Source organism: Phycodurus eques, chromosome 23, assembly GCF_024500275.1.
Source record: "Phycodurus eques isolate BA_2022a chromosome 23, UOR_Pequ_1.1, whole genome shotgun sequence".
Taxonomy (NCBI): domain Eukaryota; kingdom Metazoa; phylum Chordata; class Actinopteri; order Syngnathiformes; family Syngnathidae; genus Phycodurus; species Phycodurus eques.
The window spans coordinates 2,821,114-2,842,874 of NC_084547.1; the positions used below are offsets into that span (position 1 = coordinate 2,821,114).

At 44.5% G+C, this 21,761-nt stretch overlaps 5 protein-coding genes across 6 annotated transcripts in view; 4 read left to right on the forward strand and 1 right to left on the reverse strand.

Annotated features, from left to right (window-relative positions):
- The first annotated feature begins 151 nt into the window (after window positions 1-151).
- On the forward strand, window positions 152-4,982 carry LOC133397897 (ankyrin repeat domain-containing protein 46). 2 transcript variants are annotated; one of them, XM_061669312.1, is made up of 4 exons: window positions 152-247; window positions 2,259-2,601; window positions 2,992-3,150; window positions 3,217-4,982. In XM_061669312.1, the coding sequence occupies exons 2-4, from the start codon at window positions 2,291-2,293 to the stop codon at window positions 3,431-3,433; spliced, it is 687 nt and encodes a 228-aa protein (XP_061525296.1). In that variant the 5' UTR covers window positions 152-247; window positions 2,259-2,290; the 3' UTR covers window positions 3,434-4,982. The 2 variants fall into 2 exon arrangements, with proteins under 2 accessions (XP_061525296.1, XP_061525295.1); XM_061669311.1 differs by lacking the exon at window positions 152-247 and having other exon boundaries at window positions 2,184-2,601.
- Window positions 4,983-5,587: 605 nt separating this feature from the next.
- Window positions 5,588-8,861, forward strand: ponzr1 (plac8 onzin related protein 1). Its single transcript, XM_061669107.1, has 4 exons — window positions 5,588-5,698; window positions 7,188-7,301; window positions 7,462-7,607; window positions 8,458-8,861. Exons 2-4 carry the CDS (start codon window positions 7,190-7,192, stop codon window positions 8,593-8,595), a joined length of 396 nt encoding a protein of 131 aa, XP_061525091.1. The 5' UTR covers window positions 5,588-5,698; window positions 7,188-7,189; the 3' UTR covers window positions 8,596-8,861.
- A 564-nt stretch (window positions 8,862-9,425) lies between these two features.
- On the forward strand, window positions 9,426-12,774 carry tada2b (transcriptional adaptor 2B). The gene is made up of 2 exons (XM_061669163.1): window positions 9,426-9,738; window positions 10,588-12,774. Exons 1-2 carry the CDS (start codon window positions 9,469-9,471, stop codon window positions 11,776-11,778), a joined length of 1,461 nt encoding a protein of 486 aa, XP_061525147.1. The 5' UTR covers window positions 9,426-9,468; the 3' UTR covers window positions 11,779-12,774.
- A 732-nt stretch (window positions 12,775-13,506) lies between these two features.
- On the reverse strand, window positions 13,507-15,077 carry grpel1 (GrpE-like 1, mitochondrial). Its single transcript, XM_061669267.1, is given in 5 exon segments — window positions 13,507-14,101; window positions 14,233-14,269; window positions 14,271-14,315; window positions 14,388-14,535; window positions 14,948-15,077. Coding segments are annotated over 5 exon segments (633 nt in total). The 5' UTR covers window positions 15,004-15,077; the 3' UTR covers window positions 13,507-13,754.
- A 2,744-nt stretch (window positions 15,078-17,821) lies between these two features.
- sorcs2 (sortilin-related VPS10 domain containing receptor 2) overlaps window positions 17,822-21,761 on the forward strand; it is a 60,643-nt gene continuing 56,703 nt past the window's right edge. Inside the window, 1 exon segment of the mRNA XM_061669308.1 lies at window positions 17,822-18,195. Within this exon segment, the coding sequence (XP_061525292.1) occupies window positions 17,890-18,195 (306 nt within the window). The 5' untranslated portion in view covers window positions 17,822-17,889.

Here is a 21,761-nt window from a genome sequence, read left to right on the forward strand (position 1 = left end):
CCTTTAACCTTTACGACTTCATGAAAAAATATACATTTTAGAGAAGGGAAGTCATTTCTCTGATGAATCCAAAATGTTGAATAGGCTGCTTACAGTTGAAAAATGCTTGTGCAGTGACACCCATGACCGATAGATGGCAGGAATGTACACGTAAACAGAAGAAAAGGACACCACCGTCGCTTCTCGTAGCGTTAGCTGCTTGGCTAGCTAATAACATTTTCACGGCTGTTTTGGGAAATATTAACAGGTGCGTCAAGCAACTATCAGCTCATGTGACATCTTCTATCTATCATTTGCTCATTTATTTCAAATGCATTGTCGTCGAGTCGCATTTAAGCTCATTTGGAACCGGCTGGGCTCCATAGCTCGCAGGCTAACATTAGCTCAAGCTAGGAAGCAGCTTCTGTTACTGTACACGTTAATGATTTTAAGCGGTTGCTGTTTCGTTTGTGCGTTTTGTGTAAATAAGTAATTATGTATCAATAAGGGTGAGCGACATGGCTTTAAAAATTAAATCTCTCCAATAATCGATTTTTTTATTTTTATTTTTTTCCTTCACGATGAAATTCAAAGCAACTTTTGCCCCTTCTGGTGTTTGCTTGATTTCTCCATATATATATATATATATATATATATATATATATTGTTCCTCAGGATTAACTTCCAAGCCATCAAAGAAACATTTTTTCCCCCTTACCAATAATGTGAAAATCTATGCTTCCCTTTTAAATATCTCCCTTTCATCAAAATCATGTATGCAAACACAATAATTAATTTCATTTTCAACAATTTCCCATTGACTTTTTGTTTTTTTGTAAAATTATTCATGTCTGTCAATTGCGACATGCTTTTAACTCCAAAAGCCTCAACAAAGTGGATTTAAAAAAAACAATCATATAATAAGGTTCAATATTTAATGTTGCGTTTTTTCCATATGTGGTCCATTGTGTACATTTGTATGACTATAATGGACTGTCAGGCATGTAATTAATACAATACATTGATATAATGTAGGAGCTCGTACTACCTAGACCAGCATGCCCAAAGTCCGGCCCGCGGGCCAAATCCGGCCCATGTCCAAATTTCCTCCAGCCCGAAGCATCATGTCATAAAATCAATAATGTGTGGCCCGCCAGCACAGTTTAAAACAATAAACATTACACACATACAAAAAAAAGCCATTTTATATTTCACGGCACCCTCTGGGAGACCTGTGGCTGCACTCTCGTCGCGGGACCCCTGTGTGAACTTTTACCCCTGTGGTATGTTTTTAGCCCATTTCTAAAATGGCAACTGAAACTAAAAAGAGGAAAGTTGACAACCAGGAGAAGTGGATTTTTTCACTGGCATACGAAACAACTGTGTCTGCCTAATTTGCCAAGAGACTGTGGCTGTTTTCAAATAATGTAATATTAAGAGGCATTACCAGACGAAACATGCTAACTACGACAAGCTAACGGTGAACAAACGCGCCGAAAAACTGAAGCCACTGGAAGCTGTTTTGATGGCACAGCAGCACTTTTTCATAAGAGCCCCTGACACAAATGAAAATTCTACAAAGGCGAGCTACGAGTCTCAGTGAATTGATTTTTTTTGATGATCAAACCACAGTTTTGTCAAATTTCTGTCATCTGATTTGACCATAGTATAGTCAAATCAGATGACAGAAATTTGACAAAACTGTGGTTTGATCAGTATAGTCACTATACTATTCTTTGTCAAAATGAACTGGGATGTGATTTGTTCAAACAAAATGAATAAATACATGTTTCTAAAAAAAAAAATACTATTATGATTATTAATAACTATCATAAAATAGTTAATTTGCATTTAATTGATTCTTATTTTAAGCTTTAACTATCCTGGTCATGCAATTGAAAACAGATTCTCATTTACAATATCGACCGAGCTGCAGACAGCAATGTAGTTGATGTAGTTACATATTTACATGTTAATTTACAACGGTAATGGTTCGAGGAATGTCAGGCCGAAAAGTTTGGACACCCCTGACCTAGAGAATGAAATTCCTTGTCGTGTGATGTCAAACTGAAGCGCGGTACAATTCATTGAATTGCTGAAATGTTGAATGTGAGACTTGAAGTTGGGATGGTTTGAATCGGTCAAGAAATCCGGAAGCAAGCGGTAAATATAAAACCATCTTTTCATTTGAGAATTTTGCTGCTGTAAATGTGATTCAGAAATGCTGGAGGAGGAGGGAAATAGGTTATATCTAATACTGTGTGTGCTTTTCAACGCAGGTACGCTGGAATTTTCTGATACCCACTCGGACATGTCCTATGTCTTCATCAACGATTCGTCGCAGACCAACGTGCCTCTGCTGCAGTCCTGCATCGATGGCGACCTGCCCTTCGCCAAGAGGCTCCTGGAGACCGGCTGCGACCCCAACATCCGCGACAACCGGGGTCGCACCGGCTTGCACTTGGCTGCGGCGCGGGGGAACGTGGACATCTGTCGCCTGCTGCACAAGTTTGGCGCCGACCTGTTGGCGACGGACTACCAGGGGAACACGGCGCTGCACCTGTGCGGCCACGTGGATACCATCCAATTCCTGGTGTCCAATGGGTTGAAGATTGATATTTGGTAAACAATGCAATGTGTTTTGTTTTGTTCATTTGCCCAGTGCACATTTACAGTGGTACCTTGACTTATTGCATCCGTTTATTGAGCGGCACAATCCAACGTATAAATCCAAAATGAAAACACTCGCAAGGAGCAGCTGTAGGCAACAAGCGACTCATGCATCAAACACACAAATGCTACATTATGGACAGTAATTACACTTTATAAAACCACTTTATCTCTTTATTTTTTTCGACAATAAAGTGACATTTGTCTTTTTTCACTTCATTTCAATGGGGAAAGTTGAGTAAAATGGAGTTTGGATGGGATTAAAGCCGCGAGTCAAGGTACCGCTGTAACGGCGCCAGCCTCTCAAACGTGACGGCCGCCCGTGTTTACCGGTTGCCGTAGTAACCACAACGGCTCCACGCCCCTGGTGCTGGCCAAAAGACGCGGCGTCAACAAGGACGCCATCCGCCTGCTGGAAGGACTAGAGGAGCAGGAGGTGAAAGGCTTCAACCGCGGCGCCCACTCCAAACTGGAGACCATGCAGATGGCCGACAGCGAGAGGTAGGCGCCGGCGCCCGTACGACGGCGCGCGTCCCGACCGCGAATGATCTTCTTGTGTGCGTCCAGTGCCATGGAGAGCCACTCGCTGCTCAACCCCAACCTGCAAAGCAGCGAGGGCGTGCTGTCCAGCTTCCGCACCACCTGGCAGGAGTTTGTGGAGGACCTGGGCTTCTGGAGGGTCCTGCTGCTGCTGGTGGTCATCGCCCTCCTCTCCCTGGGCATCGCCTACTACGTCAGCGGCGTGCTGCCCTTCTCCACCAGCCAGCTGGAGCTGGTGCACTGAATGAAGCAAGAGGGAATTTGTTTTATGAGCCGTACGTCAGGTTCTCTGTGTACAATTGCGAGTAACTCACACCAACTCACCCCTGTAAAAATCTTTATTGATGGGTCTCAATTTTTATTTTGTATTTTTTTTTTACATCGAGTTTCACTGTCCCCCCCCCCCCCACCCCCCAAAAAAAGCTCTCTTAAGTACCACCGTCATGACCACATTGTGAGAATCACTGGCTTATATCAATGGTTCAAACTGTTCATATACCACGAACTATGATTCCAAATCACGTTTGATATTTCATGAAAAAATAAAATAAATAAATAAATAAATGCACCTGAAGTGCGCATGTACATCAGAGGAAGCGAAAGTACACTCTGTGCTGAAGTAGAAGTTGTTTTGGCAGATCTTTTTCTGACACAGCGAGTGAGGAAGCAATCTTGTCTTTGTGGGGTTTTATGACAAAAAAAAAGGAAAGCTCTTTGCAAAGAGAGGAAACGCTCTTACGAGTTGTCACCCCTCACTGAATGAAGCCCGGACCAAAAAAAAAAAACACTTTGTGGTATCGAGGTTTTAGCGAGACAGAGAAAGAAATCAGAGCAACTGTCTTTGTCCGGCTGCACTCAACTTATCTAGTCACAACATCATAATAAAGCCTGTGAAGGCTGTATAAAACTAATAGAAGTCATATTTGGTCGATATAAAACATCCATTTTTTTACGTCTCGTCGTCAGCCGCGGAGATCGAAAGCCTATTTTGAGCAATTATGGAGTAGAAAGTACTGAGAACTGTTTTCGAATGTCGTCCGGAAAACGAAATACTCACGTGAAGTACAGATAACCGAAAAATCGACTCGTTGCTTGTCACCGCTGGTGTACGTGCGGCGAACTCTCCATTACAGCCCAAACTAAAATTAGCTCCTCCTCAACATAGAAAGTTGGTAGTCTGTCATTTCAGATGGATCGCTGACGTAAATTACTACTTTCCTCTTGGCCAGGACTTTGGCGCCATCTTGTGAGCACGAAAAAAACAAAAAAACACAAGCGGATTATTTTTTTATTTTTTTTATTTCAGTGAATAATGAATGATAGGTTCCACCCCAAAAATGGAAATTGGTGATTTTTGAGAATAGCGAACAACGAATAGGTGGGGGTTCACTGTATTACCGACAAAATTGCCCCTGGATGAGTTAGCATTGACTTCTGTGCTTGTAAGTAACAAATAATACAATGTATTTTTCTGATTCTTATTTCTCCACATGTAACCGCAGCTGCTTTGGAGAAATGATGCACTACGCTGTACATTGTTCATGTTATTATACCTCTACATATTTTTGTTTTGAATCTCACATCTGTATTAATTCCTAATAATGTCATTCAAGCGAGCGAAGTTTGAGTTTTTGTGTGCCAGTGCTTTGTGTCCGTAGAGACATCCCCCCCCCGTGCAAGACGACAATTTTGTGTTCTATCCCACATGCGTTTATTGTTTGTATTTTTTATTGACGTCTTTGAATGTTAGGTGCAGGCAACAAGTGGCATATATGAATAAAACGATAAAGTTATTCCAATCAATACGTGTGATCATGTTGCTCCATTTGGAGATAATTGGACACATTTTGAGTGATTCTTAACAGGCTAAAGCAAAAACAAACGTTATAAAAAACAAACATTATAAAAAAAAATGAGACCAAAATAAATCATTTCAAAACATTTTCCCCACCATTAATGTGGCCTTTAACCTGTACAACTCGATTGAATAGTTATTCAATTTTTGGATACATACTGTGTGAGGAAAATGAAATTGTCACACATAAACTTGGAAGTCACAGTATGGAAACCAAAAGAGTGGAAACATATCCATGAGCAGCATTGAGTCGGAAATGAAAGTGATGTTATCTCAGCAAGAAGAAGAAAGAGGAGGAAAACAAAGAAAAGACGTTCAAATGTGGTCAGTCACAATGTCGCATTGTGCTGCAGTTATGTTATACTGTTAAAAGGGGAAACGATGTTATTGACAGTAATCATAATAATACACTGATCTCTTGCACAGATTATGAAACAGTTGCTTTATATATATATATATATATATATATTTTTTTTTTTTCACAGTGTTAACTTTCTGTTCCTCTTTTATCGAGCTTATTTGTTTTATTCGTCACGAGTCGGCGGGGGTTGGCTTTCCTGGGAAAGCGAAAGTTCTCAACTCGTTGAAAGACTTTTTCCACTTTGCACCACCCATTTTACTTTTAGGTTCCCCGCAACACACGGAGAGGACAAGGTAAAGAAAAAGACGCATATTTGCTTGAAATTTGGACTCTTTGTGCGATTTGCGGTTGCTTGTTGGAACATTGCTAGATTTAATTTGTCTTCGTCTCCATTTGGATTTAACAACCGATGAAATGAAGTTCAAAGGGAACTTTTTTTTTAATTAGCATTTTTTTATATATATAATTAATAATTATACATTTCTACGTACTAATTCGTGCATTTACAAGGCATTATATTAAATATGTATAGCATAGTATAGCATAGTGTAACGTTTTATTAATGTTAATGCAGTGTGCTAATTGTGTGCCTTATGAGAGCGAGCTAAGCTCATCATATTAGCTCATTAATATTGTTCTCCATCAAAGGCAGTAGTCCCTATTATGAATTATATATTATGAGTTCATTAATTATCCGTTGTTGAGCTTTTTTTTCGTACAAATCAACTTTAAAGAAGAAAAAGTTGTCTTTGAAGGTGGGGGTGAATTGGGAGAGGGTCATCAACCTCTGAGCGGCTAACTAGCTAGCACCTTAAATCCATAGTGGAGCTTCAATTCGCATTGACTAAGACCATATTCGTCTTATTGTTGTTATTATTACTTTATCATTTTATGTGCGGCGAAAGAAGCGTGCATTTGGCGCAGTGGGACGGAACCAAAGAGCGTGAATGGGTTTAAAATGAATGTGAATTTTGAAATGCTTGACCGGGCTCTTGGTGAAGCTAATTGCTAGTTGAGCTAACTTGCGCACGTGCGAGAACACGTGCTCAGCTATTAATAATCGGACTAATATTTCTAGTGCTGCCATATATTATGCTTTAGGGAACTTCTGTTCAGATGTACTCTGCATTTCCGTGAGTTAAAAAAACAACAACCGGATTTCCTGCCAGTAAAAGCTGCAACAGAATGCAGAGTACATCTGAACAGAAGTGCATAAGCAGTTATAGATTTGGTAATATAGTTTATATGCCCTCGGATGCCACAAGAGGGCGCCAAAGCCCAGCTCATTGGGACATAGCAGTTGGTGTCAAGGAAGTATGTTGAAGCGACACAAATGTTTCAGATACCTCCTTGCGCTTCTGGTGTATTTTTTCAAGGTAAAAAAAAAAAAAGTCTGTAAAACAATAATTTTTAAGGATTAACTCGTAAGATTACTTTGAAATGTTATAAACGTGTTTCATGGTTGAACCTAATAAAGTGGAAAACACTTTCTGGGTGGGGTGTCAGTTACTTACGGTTTTGAACATTAAAGACTGCTTAAATGTACAAGTATACTACATTTAAAAAAAAAAAAACTTCTGAAAGATGAATTGCAAATGAATTGAACTTTAAAGTGAAACACAACTGAACTGTAGGCAGATTCTTTCACGTACCACAAGAGGGCGCTCGCTATTCATGGGGGACTGTTTCTGTCTCCACGTGAACAGTAGTGCAGTGGGATGATTGATGAATGAACGAATTGAATATCTTTATTGACACATGATTATGTTCTGTGTCCTCCAGACATGGCCGTTTACCAGCAGCCCACCCAGGTGGTGACCCAGGTGATGAGCACCACGATGAATCACTCCACCTGGCGCACCGGCCTTTGTGATTGCTGTAGTGACATGGGCACATGTAAGTCAGTCATGTCATTTGTATTTAACTTGAACTTGAAGCACAGTGTTAATGTTCTAAATGTACGTAACTTCATAGCGGCTTACAAGAAATAGGGCTTTATTTTTATTTATTTTATTTTTTTCCCGGGCCTAAAATCTCTTGTCGTCCATCTTCTCAGGTTGCTGCGCCTTATGGTGCTTCCCGTGCATGCAGTGCCAGACGGCCAGCAAGCACGGCTGGTGCTGCGCCATGCCGTTGCTGGACTTCTGCTGCATCGTGTCATGCATGCTGCGCTCCTCCATCAGGCAGCGCCACGGAATCCCGGTAAAAAAAACCTGACCACGGCCAAGGAAAGGGCGTGCAAGAGGGGTGGGCGGGGCGTTGACGGGGACAAAGCTCTCGAGACTAACCTGAACGCTTTCTTTATTGGTCCATTGCAGCGATTCTTAAATTGTGACACGCAGGCTCCCTCTAGTGGTACACGACAAAAACTTCTTTTTTTGGTTGTATCGTTCTAAAAATAGTTGTAATATTACGATATTAATGTCCAAGTTTAATGGTGGAAGAAATGTTTTTACAAGTGAATTTGAAAAAAAAATGCAACTTTATTCTCGTAATATTACATATTTGAGTCAGTGACTCTGTTTTATATGTGGGCTCCCTCGAGTGGTACGCAAAAGAATCACTGCTTAAGTGCAGTAAGTTGAATGCATTTGTATTCATCTTCTCATGTTACAATAACAAGTTAACATTCTTTTGAGAAAAAATTCAGTTGTAATGTTACGAGCATGAAGTTGTAGTTTTTTAACGCAAAAATTTTTTGATCTTAACAAGAACGAAAACATTCTTTGTCGGGATAAAAAGGCAATCTTACGATTGTTTTTCCCCCCCCCCCCAAAAGTAAAGTTGTACTAATATAATATTAAAGTCAAATTTGAACAATGTAATAAATGTATTACAAAAATGCATCTTTATTCTCGTAATATTATGCCTTTTATTCTGACATTCTCAAGAGTTGTACCACGAGAGGGAAAAATCACTGCCTGAGTACAGTTCAGTTGTATTTCACTTTTCAAACATTCAATGTGGTCCAATTTATGTGCAACACTAACCGAAACATCATTGAGTGCTGTGCCGTTTTGAAGTCTGACCGAGGCGTTTGTGGTCCCGGCAGGGTTCTTGCTGCGACGACTGCTGCAAGCTCTACTGGTGTTTCCCGTGCGTGTGGTGCCAGATGAACCGCGAGGTGAAGATCAGGGCCAACGAGGGCACGTCATCTGCTATCACCACGCAGATCATCAGGACAGTGTAGCGACTACCAGCGCTACAACCCCATTTAATCCATAACCCTTGTTGTATGTGATGCGCATAACATGTTTTCAGTATTAGATGAAAACGACATACTGTTGGTATGTTTACATTTCTATTCTTTTGTAAGACACAAATTGCCCCCGAGTTATGTGGTCAAGTCAAATGTGTGGTCAAGTCATTTTTTTTCACAATACAAAGCTTTCAGTGTTGAGTTGATGACGAACATGTTTATGTTTGATCACATTTATTAAAGCATATACAATTGTATTTTCAAATCTGTTTACTGTGTGTTTAAAAAGCGTGCTTGGAGAAAAACTATATATATGTAAATGCTAGTAATGCAATGAGTCGTGACAAAAAGAGGAAGAACAGAGATTCAGTATGATTTGGTTTGAAACGGTGGTTTCAGATTCACTAACCAAATCAGCACATTCTAGGACCTCTTTTTTTTCTTTTTTCCCCATAACATTGTGAGCAGGACCTTGAACCGAGCCAGCTGCCAAATCCTTGAGAACAGGAAGTGTGTGGGAGAGAACACACTGTGGGAGTTTTGCAATGAGTTACCCAATGCAAGTATGATAAGTACTTTTTCTTGCTTTATTACTGGCCACTCCCCCTCCCCCCAAAAAAACCACAAAAACCCTTTTTGTTGTTTCTAATTTACTATATATATATATTTTTTTTAAAATATATATTTATATAGCTATATAGATAGATATAGCACTGTCTCGCAGTTTTGGTGGACGGTTGCACTAACAAGCGCCTTCCTGTAGAGGGCGCCGTTGACCTAAAAAAAAACGGCGGTGGCATTCGCACGTCACCGCGCATGCGCGGGGGTTCAGCCTCCAACAACAAGGAGCGAAAGCCAGCCAACATGGCCGACCTGGGGAAGAAGTACTGCGTGAACTGCCTGGCGGACGTGACCCATCTCCGGCTTCGCTGCACCGACTGTCCTGATATCGAGCTGTGTCCCGAGTGCTTCTCGGCGGGCGCAGAAATCGGCAACCACCGCAGATGGCACGGCTACCAGCAGGTCGACGGCGGGCGCTTCTCCCTCTGGGGTCCCGAAGCCGAGGGAGGATGGACGAGCAGGGAAGAGCAGTCGCTCCTCGATGCCATCGAGCAGTACGGCTTTGGAAACTGGGTACGAACTTTTTCCACTTCCTTGACCTTTTGCAGAACGTGTGCAGAAGGGCCAATGCTGGAGTGCAATCAACCCCTTCAAAAATAGTTTTGATACTGGAACTTCAGCAAATGTCTGATAGTCTTTATTGCTTGACTCAAGTCATATTCTACAACTTTTATTTTTCGACTTATTTTCTGTGAAGATAAGGCCTGCACAAGGGAACATTGTAAATCATTACACTGTGATTTCTTTTGTCTTCAGCAGACATCAATGCGAAATGTTCCATTTGTTCGAATGTAGATACAACTTTATTGAGTTTTAAGTACGTTATTGAACAACCAATTCTTTCATGAAAGAACCAAAAAGATGCATTGAGTTAAATATTACTCCCAGCCCTTTCAAAAATGAACAAAAATGCACCACCAACCCATTCAAAAATATCAACAAAGTTGCATTCAAAATGTTAAATGAAACTTTCAAAAAATATTCTAGATTCCTGAAATCTTCTGTGTGTGCGACAGAGGAATACACGTTGCAGGTAGATATTCAAAGGTTGTATTTCGAGCTAACCTTAAATTTAGTCCATTTTGGTTTATTCCCATTCATTTGAAGAGCTAGTTCCCACAGAAAGTTTCCAAATTCGCACAGTTCTCCAAAGAAGAGGCCAAGCGTGCTTGCTTCAAGCTGTTAATTTGTCACTCCCAATTCAATTTACACTAAACCTGACATAAAACAGAAGAGAATGAAATATTTGTATATGTAAACACTAAAATGTTCAACAAATCGACATCTTTATTTTTTGCGGGGGGGGGGGGGGGGGCGGATATCAGTGCTTCTATCTTCCATCTCTGGTTGTTCGTTGTCTAGGAGGACATGGCCGCTCACGTCGGGGCCGGCCGCACTCCACAGGAAGTCATGGACCACTACGTGACCATGTACATCCACGGCAACCTGGGAAAGGCCTGCATCCCCGACAGCATTCCCAACCGGGTGACGGACCACACGTGCCCCGGCGGGGGGGCGCTCTCGCCCAGCCTCACCGTCCCGCTCCCGCCTCTGGACATCGGCCTGGCCGAGCAGCAGCAGCTGGGCTACATGCCGCTGCGCGACGACTACGAGATCGAATACGACCAGGACGCCGAGAAACTCATCAGCGGGCTCTCGGTGAACTACGACGACGAGGACGTGGAGATCGAGATGAAGCGAGCCCACGTGGACATGTACGTGCGCAAACTACGCGAGCGGCAGCGGCGGAAGAACATCGCACGGGACTACAGCCTGGTGCCCGTCTTCCTGGGCCGGGATAAGAAAGAAATGCGGGACAAGGACAAGTTGCCCGGAGTGGCGAGCGCCGCAACGGGCGCGCTCGGAGCGGGAGCCGGCGCGACCGGGCCGGGTTCCGCGACGGCGGCGGGAACGTGCCCGCCGGTGCCCGCCACGCCGAAAAGAAAGATCAGCAAGGAGGAGAAGGAGCAGCGGGTGCGTCTGCGGGGGCTCTGCCAGTTCATGGCCCACCGAGAAGTCGAGGAGCTCTTTGAGAACATGCACAAAGAGCGGGCGCTCAGGGCCAAAGTAAGGGAACTGCAACGATGTCGGCGCAACGGCATCGCCCGCCTGGACGAGGCGGCCGAATACGAGGCGGCGCGCCACAAACGGGAGAAACGCAAGGAGAACAAGAGCGTGGTCGTCTCCAAGCGAGGCGGGGGAGGGGCCGGCGGGCTCGGCGCCGTGGCGGCGCCGGCCGGAGGCGGCGCGACCGGCGGGCTCGGGGTGGGCTGCGCCATTAAGGAGGAAGGCAAAGAGAGCGAGTTCGCCGCCATCGAGAACCTGACCGGCTTTGAGCTGCTGTCGGACTGCGAGAAGGTGCTGTGCAACTCCCTCAACCTGAGCCCCGCCCGCTACCTGACGGTCAAAACCATCATCATCAAAGACCACCTGCAGAAGAGGCAGGGCGTCCCTTCCAAGAGCCGGCTGCCCAGCTACCTGGACAAAGTCCTCAGGAAACGCATCGTCACCTTCCTCACCGAGAGCGGCTGGATATCCAGAGACGCCGTCTAGACGGACAAAACCAAAAACGATTGACTTGCAACATCGACGTCGGGAACGTGTTACAGTGGCAGCCTTCGCTCGGGAAAGAAATACAGCGAACCCCCGTTTATTGCGGTCAAAATCCAAAGCACATTTATTTATATCGTCTTTGCACCTCCCACGCGCTGTCAATAAAATTTCGATAAAAATTGGAAGGTTCCGGAATTAAACGTTGCATAACCAAAACACCAAAGTGTTCAACCAAACCATATACTGTAACAACGGTTACAGTCTGTTAGCTTAATGCTAACACATCATGTGAGACAGGCTCATGAAATTTATGATAATTATCAACTTTTTGCTCTTTTAACTCGCGGGCGCTATGCTTCTTCTTCAAGCTCCGAATTGCGCCGCATCTCTTCCAGTCGAGCTCACTGCTGCCCGCTACGTTGTGGCACAACGTGGTACTACACTGAAGGCACACAATTCGAAAATAGTGCGATACAAATCCATAAAAATGATCAATTAACAATCTGTGATAGATTTGGGGTTCACTGTATTTTCATATCAGGACTAAGGACAAAAGAGCCATATGTTTTCTTTGCAAAGGCAAAGGGTGAATTGTCAGTATTTGGGGTCTCATTCAGGTTGGAAAATTTCTGGTGAATTTCCATTGGAAGTTTAACTGGGAAATTTTGCACCCTTATCTGTCATTAGTATATGAATAAAATTTCACGAGTCCTGAGGCCCATAAAGTGAAACAATTCTCAGCTTTTTGCCCGACGGCTTGACGAAATGGCGTTTTCATCATGTCCAGCAAAGTAGTGTGATCCTTTGTAAATAATGTATAAATGAGAAGAAAAAAAAATGAATTACTGGTGACCTGTACAGTATTTTCCATTGTGGAATTATTATTATTATTATTTTTTTTACATAGCTTTTGTAATGAAAAATGAATTTTGTATTGCACACAAGAAGCTGCGGGCTTTGCTGCCGTATGCATGGACAATTGAACATGTATTAAACATGGAAACTTCTACATTTATGGTGGAGGGGGGGGGGGGGGGCTGTCATACTTGTTTTCATGTTGATTATGGTTGCAATTGTGAAACCTCTTCTTTTTAGGAAAGTGCAACCACAATCATGTATTCTTTTCAGGAACAGTGTTACCTTGAGATACGATTTCAATGAGTTCTGTGACCACTTGTGTCCTAAATCTTCTTTCCCCATTGAAATGAATGGAAATGGCATCATGATTTCATGCTGCAATTCAACTCATTGTGCTGCTCCTTCTCTTGTCCCCGCCTTGGCCACCGGGGGCAGTATAATAGTCACACAAACGACGACAAGTCAGCCTCAGTGAACCAGTAAGCTGCAATATTAGTTTTTTGCAGAAGATAAAGAATATATGCCCGTCATAGACAGTATCACAATTGTGTCCAAATATCTGTTGTCTAATTGTTAGCAATTTCCTGTTTGCATTAAGCTAGTGGGGGCGTTCCTAAGGTAAAGTTGTTGAGATGTTTGACGTACACACAACAGCTTGTCGTTTTTTGTTTTTTTTGGGGGGGATTGTTCACTCTGTCCAACTGCTGCTGATTGATCGGGGGGGAAACAACAAAGGAACGACGGCTCGCATCGTGTTTCTCGTAGCGCAAGGCACGACTGTAGTTGCTCCTGCGTTTTGCAATCATTTTCATGGCTGGTCGGCAGAAGCTGAGCTGCACTGTATTTGCTAAAAGAGCAGTTGTGAGGCAGTTACATTTGTCATGTCTTCTCATTTTTATTATTATTTTATTCATACATCACTTAAATGGCTGGTTTTGGATATAAAATGATGTGGGGGTCACATTTTAGGTGAAAGCCGCACTCTAACTGGTCCTGTCGAGTCCTTCCGAAACTCCCGGACGGGACTGAAGCCGAAGCCCCGTCAGTTTATCGTGATATTCAGTCTGGTGACGGAGAGCCGGGAATCCAAAAAAGGTCTCGCGTGGTCCTCTGCTTCCTTAGGAGGCTTTGGCCACGCCGACCAACGCCGGCCTGAGGGTGCGCCCATGAAGCTTGTAGCCCACTTTGGTCACCGCGGTGACCGTGCCAGGCTCTTTCCCCTCAGCGGGGGCGTGGAAGAGCGCCTCGTGCTCGTACGGGTCGAACTTGTGGCCGTAAGGGTTGACCTTGACCAGGTTGTGCTTGGTGAACACCTTCTGGATCTGGACCTCGGTCATCACCAGGCCGTCGTAGAGGTTCTTCAGGTGAGGGTTCCGGCTCGTCACTTCCTCCTTGGGCACGCTTTCCTTCGCCTTCTCCAAAATGTCGGCCACCTCCAGCAGGTCCTCGCAGAAGCCCTGGATACCTGGTGGCGCAATAATCGGGTAAAAATGGATTGTTACGCCTACTGAACTCAAGTTAGGCCGTTATTTCTTTGCGTACCACAAACAGAATCACTGATGTCGGGTCCAGTGTTTGAACTTTTGCTGCGTTTACCATATAATTTCGCATCCTGAACCATCCTCTGACTCCTCCGTCCGCAGGTTCTCAGTGTCTGCCAAGGCCCGCTTGTACTTGTCCTGTGGATGGCCCACGTTGTTGTTAAGTACAGTTATCCTGGTGACGGGTACGCCAGACGGCATCGGACTTACGGTCATCTCCTTGAGCTGCTCCTCCAGCTGCGTCTTTTCGGCCAGGACCTTCTCCGTCGCGCTCTGTTCGGCCTTTTCGGTGGGCGCCTCCTCTGAACTGTGGCCGTTCTTCTGCTGGGTGGCTGTACATAACCGCCGCGGGGATGCCCTGGATATGAAAAATAGATACCATACCTGTTTATTTATTTTTTTTAGCCTGATACAGAATGTGTAAAATGGATAAAATGGCTATGTTGATGATAATTTTGTGAAATACACAGTATTACAACAATATTACGGGGTTCAACTTGATGACGCAAGTTTGCGACGGTTATGACGTCATTAACTGCGCGCCCGGGAAGTGTTCGATAACTACCATTTGACCAACAGATGAACTATACAGTCTTCCTTTAAAAATTCACACATAATTCCCACCGATTGAGGTAATATGGACATTATATTTAGCCTATAACAGCTTTTTACTCCCGGTATCTCCAATAATGTCATCAAGCTATGTCGCGATGCTAACGTTTACAAGCTCCACTGACATGCTATTAAAGTCAAATCGGCACGTTCCTAACCTCGCAACGTTGCGCAAAGCTCCGAGCGAGAAGCTCCGTATGCACAAATTGGCCATTTTCCGTCTTAATTCGGGACGCGAGAAGCCTCCTTGGAACACACGCTTGACCGGGACACAAGAACTGATGGCCGGCGTCGTGCTGGCTAACCAATCGGGAGTGAGAAGAGGCGGGGCGTATGTTTACCGACCAATTGCGTTTGGAGGAAGGCGATGCCAACCGAATATGGTTTGGTTGCGCTCGAGGAAACGTGAAAACCCACACACGTGATCAAGGACAGTTGATTTAGCAACAAGTTAATCATCCACAGGTTAGTTTTGGAAGCAAATTATGTTGTAATAGCAACAATAATAACATTGAAATTTTAATAAGAGTCGTACTAGTCAAAAATAGTGCGTGTAATTCTTAGTTAGAATTGTGTTACGTCAAGAGGTGGCAAAAGTACATGATTTACATTACATGAAGTAGGCCTACAAATATTTGTGTAAAAAATAAAAAATAATACACCAGTAGAAGCAAAATGACCGATTCGAATCCTTAAATTAAAGTTACCAAAGGTACAGACTCTTCAATATACTTGTGTACACAACTTAAAAAACGATGTAATATGCAATTTATGTAGAAAATGGTGATGCGAATTGTGAAGTTGAAGTTGGAACTGCTTGAATCTGTCAAGAACTGAAGAAGGAAGAGGTGAATATGTGAAATATTTCAGAATTGGGTTTTTGTGGGAATTGGGAAAATGTGATCAATAGTTAAATTTGTGTCCTGATTAAGATGACTCGTTTGAAGTTGGAATGGTTTGCATTGGTCAAGAACACCCCCACAAATCTTTGTAACGTTTTTTTTTATTATGGAAAGATTGCCCTAAAAAAGACAGTAATAACATAATAAAATAGAATATAAGGAATTAACCAATTCCCCCCCCCCCCAAAAAAAAAATATTTTCACTCCGTTTATGCTGAACTCAATCTTCACAATTTTTTGCATTTTTTCCTAACGCTTGCTCATATTTTTCGATAAACGAAATAACGGCTGCGTATTCACAACGAGGTAAGCAACATGAACTGATGGTGGCCTGATGTTGTGAATTTTCCTGGCGCCATCTCGTGGTGGAGCGCCTGAAAATCACTCGTAAGTCAAATCTATGCTCACCACAGAAACGATTCAATCATTTTCGTTTTATAATTGACGGGCAATTATGACACAAGATGACGCCAAAGCACTATTTTTTTATGTTTTTTATGCTTTGTTGTGTCGAAAAGGAGCTCCTCCCCTCACTTCAACATAGTACCTTGGCACCAAGATGGCCAAAAACAGCGCCAAAGCACTACTTTTCTGCGTCTCATTGTGTTTCTTTTTTTCTCTCTTTCAAGGCCACTTTCTTATCATCCAAACCTGGCGAGGGCGTGCTTCGGTGTGCTCCGTGGCCTCGCCACGGTTTTCGTGGGCCGCCCACGCTCGACGAGGTGAGTCATGAAGCGCGTCAGTTGTAATGCAGGATGACACGGCGTGGAGGACGAAGCGGCGCTTTTTAAGTGCTCCCCTAATACAAGCGGTGTCAGTAAGATGACGGGAATTACTTCAAGGCGGGAGGAGAGTCGGCCACCTCATTATCAGCGCGGAACATCCCATTAATTCGTCTTCTATTCCGTGGAAGATTGTGTGTTTTAACGCGGTCTCCTGAATGTCCTTAATAAGGAGCAGTAAGGTCTTGAAAGAAATTTCATGTCGAGTTGAGGCGAAAAGAGAGACCAAAACGAATGACAGGGAAAGTGAGAAGAAGGTGATGATGACTCCTCAAATATTAACAGGCTCTCACCTCCATCAAATATTCACGTTGCTGTTCTTGCTCCTGGCTGGGCCGGAGCCGATAACGTTTTTGCTACAAAAAAAAACAAACGTTATTGCGGCACGTCTGAAATGACTAAACGAGCATTAATTATGTCAATAATTAAAATATTCAAATGCAAAAGCAGACATCTCCATTTTTTTATTTTTGTGAATTTATTACAATTATCCATCCATCCATTTTCTGAGCCGCTTCTCCTCACTAGGGTCGCGGGCGTGCTGGAGCCTATCCCAGCTGTCATCGGGCAGGAGGCGGGGTACACCCTGAACTGGTTGCCAGCCAATCGCAGGGCACATACAAACAAACAACCAATCGCACTCACAGTCGTGCCTACGGGCAATTTAGAGTCTCCAATGAATGCATGTTTTTGGGATGTGGGAGGAAACCGGAGTACCCGGAGAAAACCCACGCAGGCACATGGAGAACATACAAACTCCACACAGGCGGGGCCGGGGATTGGACCCGGGTCCTCAGAACTGTGAGGCTGATGCTCTAACCAGTCGCCCACCGTGCCGCTTTATGACAATTATTTTATTATTATTATTATTTTCTTAATTTAATTTTGGTTCTGGGTTCCAGTGTATCCCCGTGTACATTTGTGTATCCCGGTGTACATTTTTATAATTTTTTTTATTTAGGTCTGTAAATGTAGCTCAGAGCTTCTGATCGCGTTTAAGGCGCAGCAGCGAAGGCCTTGCTGACCACTCATTCATATACTGTGTTTGGGTTTTGGAGGCAAAAAGAAAAAAAAAAACAATTCTTCATTATTATTTCTTTTTTTTTAATGATGATTATGTTAAGTGTGTACTACTGACTGGATTCCAGCTTTCCTGCTTGTTTATGACGTCACGACATGTGGTTTGCTGGGGCTGCTCGGCACCAGGTGGCGCCAGCGGGCCGTCTTGTGGTCCAGTTTCGGGCCGGAGATGGGTCCACGTTGTTCCCAAAATCTCCCCCGCCCCCCCCCCCCCCCCCCCCCCCCCCCCTCGCAGACTCCCTCGCACACTCCCTCGCTCGCTCAGCACAACAGTACACACCTATCCATCTTCCTCCAACCCCGGCCAGTCTCCTGCTCCGTCTCCGGCCCCAAAGCATGCCCGCACCGGCGCTCCCAGCCTCCGCGCACCTCTGCGTCTTGCTCTTAACCGTCTCGGCGGTGACTGCGATGCCGGGACCCGCGCGCTGCGAGCGGAGGGACGACCGCGGAGCGGACGTGGGACGCGCGGAAGGCTTCCCGGCGGATGGAGGTGAGGGCGCCGAGGGCTCGGAGGGCTCCCCCCGCCTCAGGAGAGCGCTGTCCCGGGGGAAACAAATGTCCCTGCAAAGCAGCTCGTTCGTGCTCAAAGGAGATGCGACGCACAACCAGGCGATGGTCCACTGGACGGGGGAGAACAGCAGCGTAAGTGCCGAAGCGTCCACACCCTCTTTGTGCCACCCAGACCCGTCGTCCACATGATGTCAGACAAGTTATTGTTCTCACCGGGGAAACTGTGACGCACCTTAACTGTCTTCTTTACGCACACAGGTGCGCCACCTGGATGCGTTGAGCTCCTGTTCGGTTATTTGTCGGTCGTTGTCTTTGTGGTCACGAGAACGCATCAGGCAATGTGACTCAAACATTTATGTATTCAGTCGGTGGGTTTGCTTGAACAAAAGCTGCATCCGTACGGTTTGCGTCTTGGCCAGATGGTGTGAAAAGTGGAATGGTTCTATTTTGGGGTCCAAACTTTCAAAATGTAGCTGAGTAATTGATTGAACAACTCAGGTCAGGTTTTATTTATTTATTTTTTCAATAAATTTCGCCAACTCAGAGCAAAAGTTATCTTTGAGCACATCAAGAAGCACACTCCTCGTAGAACATCGGAAAACCACTTGAAGCACACATGAGCAAACCATTGGCGATGGAGAGAGCAATGGGCACGACAACAGCTGAAAAGCCAACGGGCGAAATACAACCTATCAGCGTCGGTAAAAGCATGCCAAGCAATTAGATATTGTTTGACGTGTTTACTGCGAGATTAAAAAAAAAAGAAAAAAGTCCAGGATTTTTTTTTCTCTAATTTACAACCAAAACAAAAGCAATCTTTACTAAGCTCACCTCGACACGGAGAAAAGTGGAGCAATCACGCTCGTCGCTGCTTGAACTGAATTCTTTTTACTCAGTAGGCGTCATCGGTCGAGATTTTGTTGCAATTTTAGTGACGTGTGACTGGTGGGAAAATGTGAAAAGTCCAGTTGCCTGGCTTGCGGATTGAAGTTGAAGTCGGGCCTAGCAAACAAGAGCGGTCTTTGTGGCGGCCGTCGCACGGCGGAGTGTGTCGGGGGCGAGACGTCGCTGCTCGTCGCAGCCTTTTGTGTGGCTCGGCCGCTGTACGGCGGCTGGAGAAAACTGATTTCGATAACACTGTTGGAAACTTAGGAGCGCTGCAGATAGTCGTTACAGTGAACGGACACGGCGCTCGTGTTGATTCCTCCTCAATCAAAGGTTCACCCCAGCCCGATAAGACGGACAAATGGCGCATTGCGATTTTATCCCGAGGTGAACGGCGGCGTCATCGGCTGCACGGCTCTTCGCTTTTGCGAGCTGTGATTGGACGATTGAACGAGCTCATTTTTTTTTCCCCTCGCAGATCGGCAGCTTCCGAAGTCGGGCCCCCGTCTTCCGAACCCGAGCACGCAGATTCTCGAGGAGCGCCGAAAAAGAAACCGCAGACGTTGAATAGAGATAAAAAAAAAGAGAGAAAAAGTTGACCGTTCGTGTCGTCAGCGTTTTACGAATCCAAAATTGACGAGGTCAAAGCCGTGGAGGTCAAATAATATTCACCAAGGTTCTCTTTTTATTACTCCGCTCACTGCCTGATATTTTTGTTGATACTTTTCATATTGAGCCGGTTCCTTGTAAATGTACCGGGGATCAATGTGAATATATTTACACCAGGCTCAACAGTTTCCCCAGCGAGCGAGGCCGGGGCATCGGCGGTAAGAGCAAAACAGATTATAAAGAGAAAATGTGCTGACTGCTCGCATAATAACGCCGCTTTGACACACTGGAGCATGCAAAACCACGAACGTTTAAGAGGCTCGTTGTGTTGATGTGAATGTGGACGAACCGCAAACGAATCCGCGCCCAGTGCAAATACGAGAGATGCGAGATCAAACATCCAAAATAAATTCAATTAGCGCAAGAAGCTATGCGAATTCCGTAGTCTAGCCGGGCAAATTATACAAAACCACTATCACACGCACAAAAAAAGAATATTACACAAATCAAGTGGTTTTATGAAGCGTAATTAAGATCAAAGTCACATAAACGTAGTACGTAGTACGACCATGTGATGCGCCTTTAAATGGTCGCTCTCCTCTCTAACTGAGGAGAGCTTACCTAACCAGCGAGAGCTCAGCAGATGCCGCGCACACTTTCCGGCTCGTTTCTGAAACGCAAAATCACTCGCGCTTTCCCTTTTCACTTGGGAGGGGGGGGCACCTGAAATGCGTGACACGCGTAAATGACGTTCAAACTGTCGGATGACGCACAAGTCGGTCTGGAGGCAGAGTTCGTCAACCCAAACGATGTTTGTTCGACACGGACGGGCTAAAGGATAGCAATGGCGTCGCGAACAGATATTTGTACCTTCAACAGTGCAGCAACACACGTAGACAGACATGTCACAATACTCACATGCGTCTATTCTTCATCATCTGCAACAAACGACGACTATTACTGCCGATTATGAGTCACGTACTTTCTTGATTGTCTACATGACTTATTCTACTGCCACCTGGTGGCCAAGTTCCACACACCAGAGGGAGCTGCGATAAATTAATCATGATACACAAACTGTTGAATTATTTACATTCTACGTAATTGTTATTACTGTATGTTTTTTATGAAGTACATTATAACAGTGTGATAGTTTCTGTCATTTCAATGGGGAAATATGATTTGAGACAGCAGTGTTTTTGAGATCATGAATTTAACTCGCATCTCAAGGCACAACTGTATATGTCCATATAATATCGTGACATTGGCCAGCAGTGCTGATTCTGAATGCTCGGCCGGATAAGACTGGCGTGGCAACGCGCTGGAGCTGAAATCCGATTGGACAAAAAAAAAAAAAAAAAAAAAAAACTCAAACGTCCACATAAAGGTAAAGGAAACAGTGCAGCTATGATCTATAGATTTTGTTGTCATAAGCATCGCCACTAATGTGTGTCCGTGTGCGTGTGTGTGTGCGTGCGTAGGTCTCCGTGTCCCTGACTTAATCTGAAAGGCATTTGTTCACATGCCCGACAGACATTTCATTTGGGCCCCGCTAGTTCTGTGGCGGGAAATTGTTTGCACATGTGAGCAGAACCTTTCTCGTCATTTATCTCGTCGGCGGCTTGTTCGAGACACTCCACAAGCCTGCGGACTGTAAATCATCTGCTTGGTTGTCCACATGTCCGCCTTCCACCCAAATACCATCCAGTCCTGCGGCTTGTCAATCCGCCGCGGTCGTCCCGGACTTGCCCCCGGCACCGCTGAGCATTTGCTAATCGCCCCTGGCCGCCTCGCATCAATCATCTTGTCACTGAGGGTTCGGATGACACTTTTTGCTGTTTTACCGTCCTGTGTCCGGAAGATGTACTGTAAGTGTTATTAACGGCAGCAGTGAGTTGAGGCTAGCCGAGCGAGCCTTTTCGGGAAGCCGGTATCATTTTAATATGAGACAGAGTCCCATTGGGCCATTTGTCTATATTAATAAAAATGACTCCTAGTGCTGTTATCAAATTTGTAAGGTACACTCGAAATCCAATCGGAACTGTCAACAGACTGCCTTTACTTACAAGTCGAATTTGCTCTGGGACCACACTCGTACGTCAGATCTCAAATGGAAATGAATGGAAATGCCATTAATTTGTGCAGCCTCCCAAAAGACAACAACCGAACGTTAATTAGGATAGTATAAAAACACACAGTAATAA

Coding starts and splice junctions, on each gene's coding strand:
- ponzr1 (XM_061669107.1), top strand. CDS start 7,190: ATGGCCGTTTACCAGCAGCCCACCCAGGTGGTGACCCAGGTGATGAGC. Junction 7,302..7,461: donor CTGTAGTGACATGGGCACAT/GTAAGTCAGTCA, acceptor CCATCTTCTCAG/GTTGCTGCGCCTTATGGTGC. Junction 7,608..8,457: donor GGCAGCGCCACGGAATCCCG/GTAAAAAAAACC, acceptor TGGTCCCGGCAG/GGTTCTTGCTGCGACGACTG.
- tada2b (XM_061669163.1), top strand. CDS start 9,469: ATGGCCGACCTGGGGAAGAAGTACTGCGTGAACTGCCTGGCGGACGTG. Junction 9,739..10,587: donor AGTACGGCTTTGGAAACTGG/GTACGAACTTTT, acceptor TTCGTTGTCTAG/GAGGACATGGCCGCTCACGT.
- LOC133397897 (XM_061669311.1), top strand. CDS start 2,201: ATGCTGGAGGAGGAGGGAAATAGGTTATATCTAATACTGTGTGTGCTT. Junction 2,602..2,991: donor GGGTTGAAGATTGATATTTG/GTAAACAATGCA, acceptor CGGTTGCCGTAG/TAACCACAACGGCTCCACGC. Junction 3,151..3,216: donor CAGATGGCCGACAGCGAGAG/GTAGGCGCCGGC, acceptor GTGTGCGTCCAG/TGCCATGGAGAGCCACTCGC.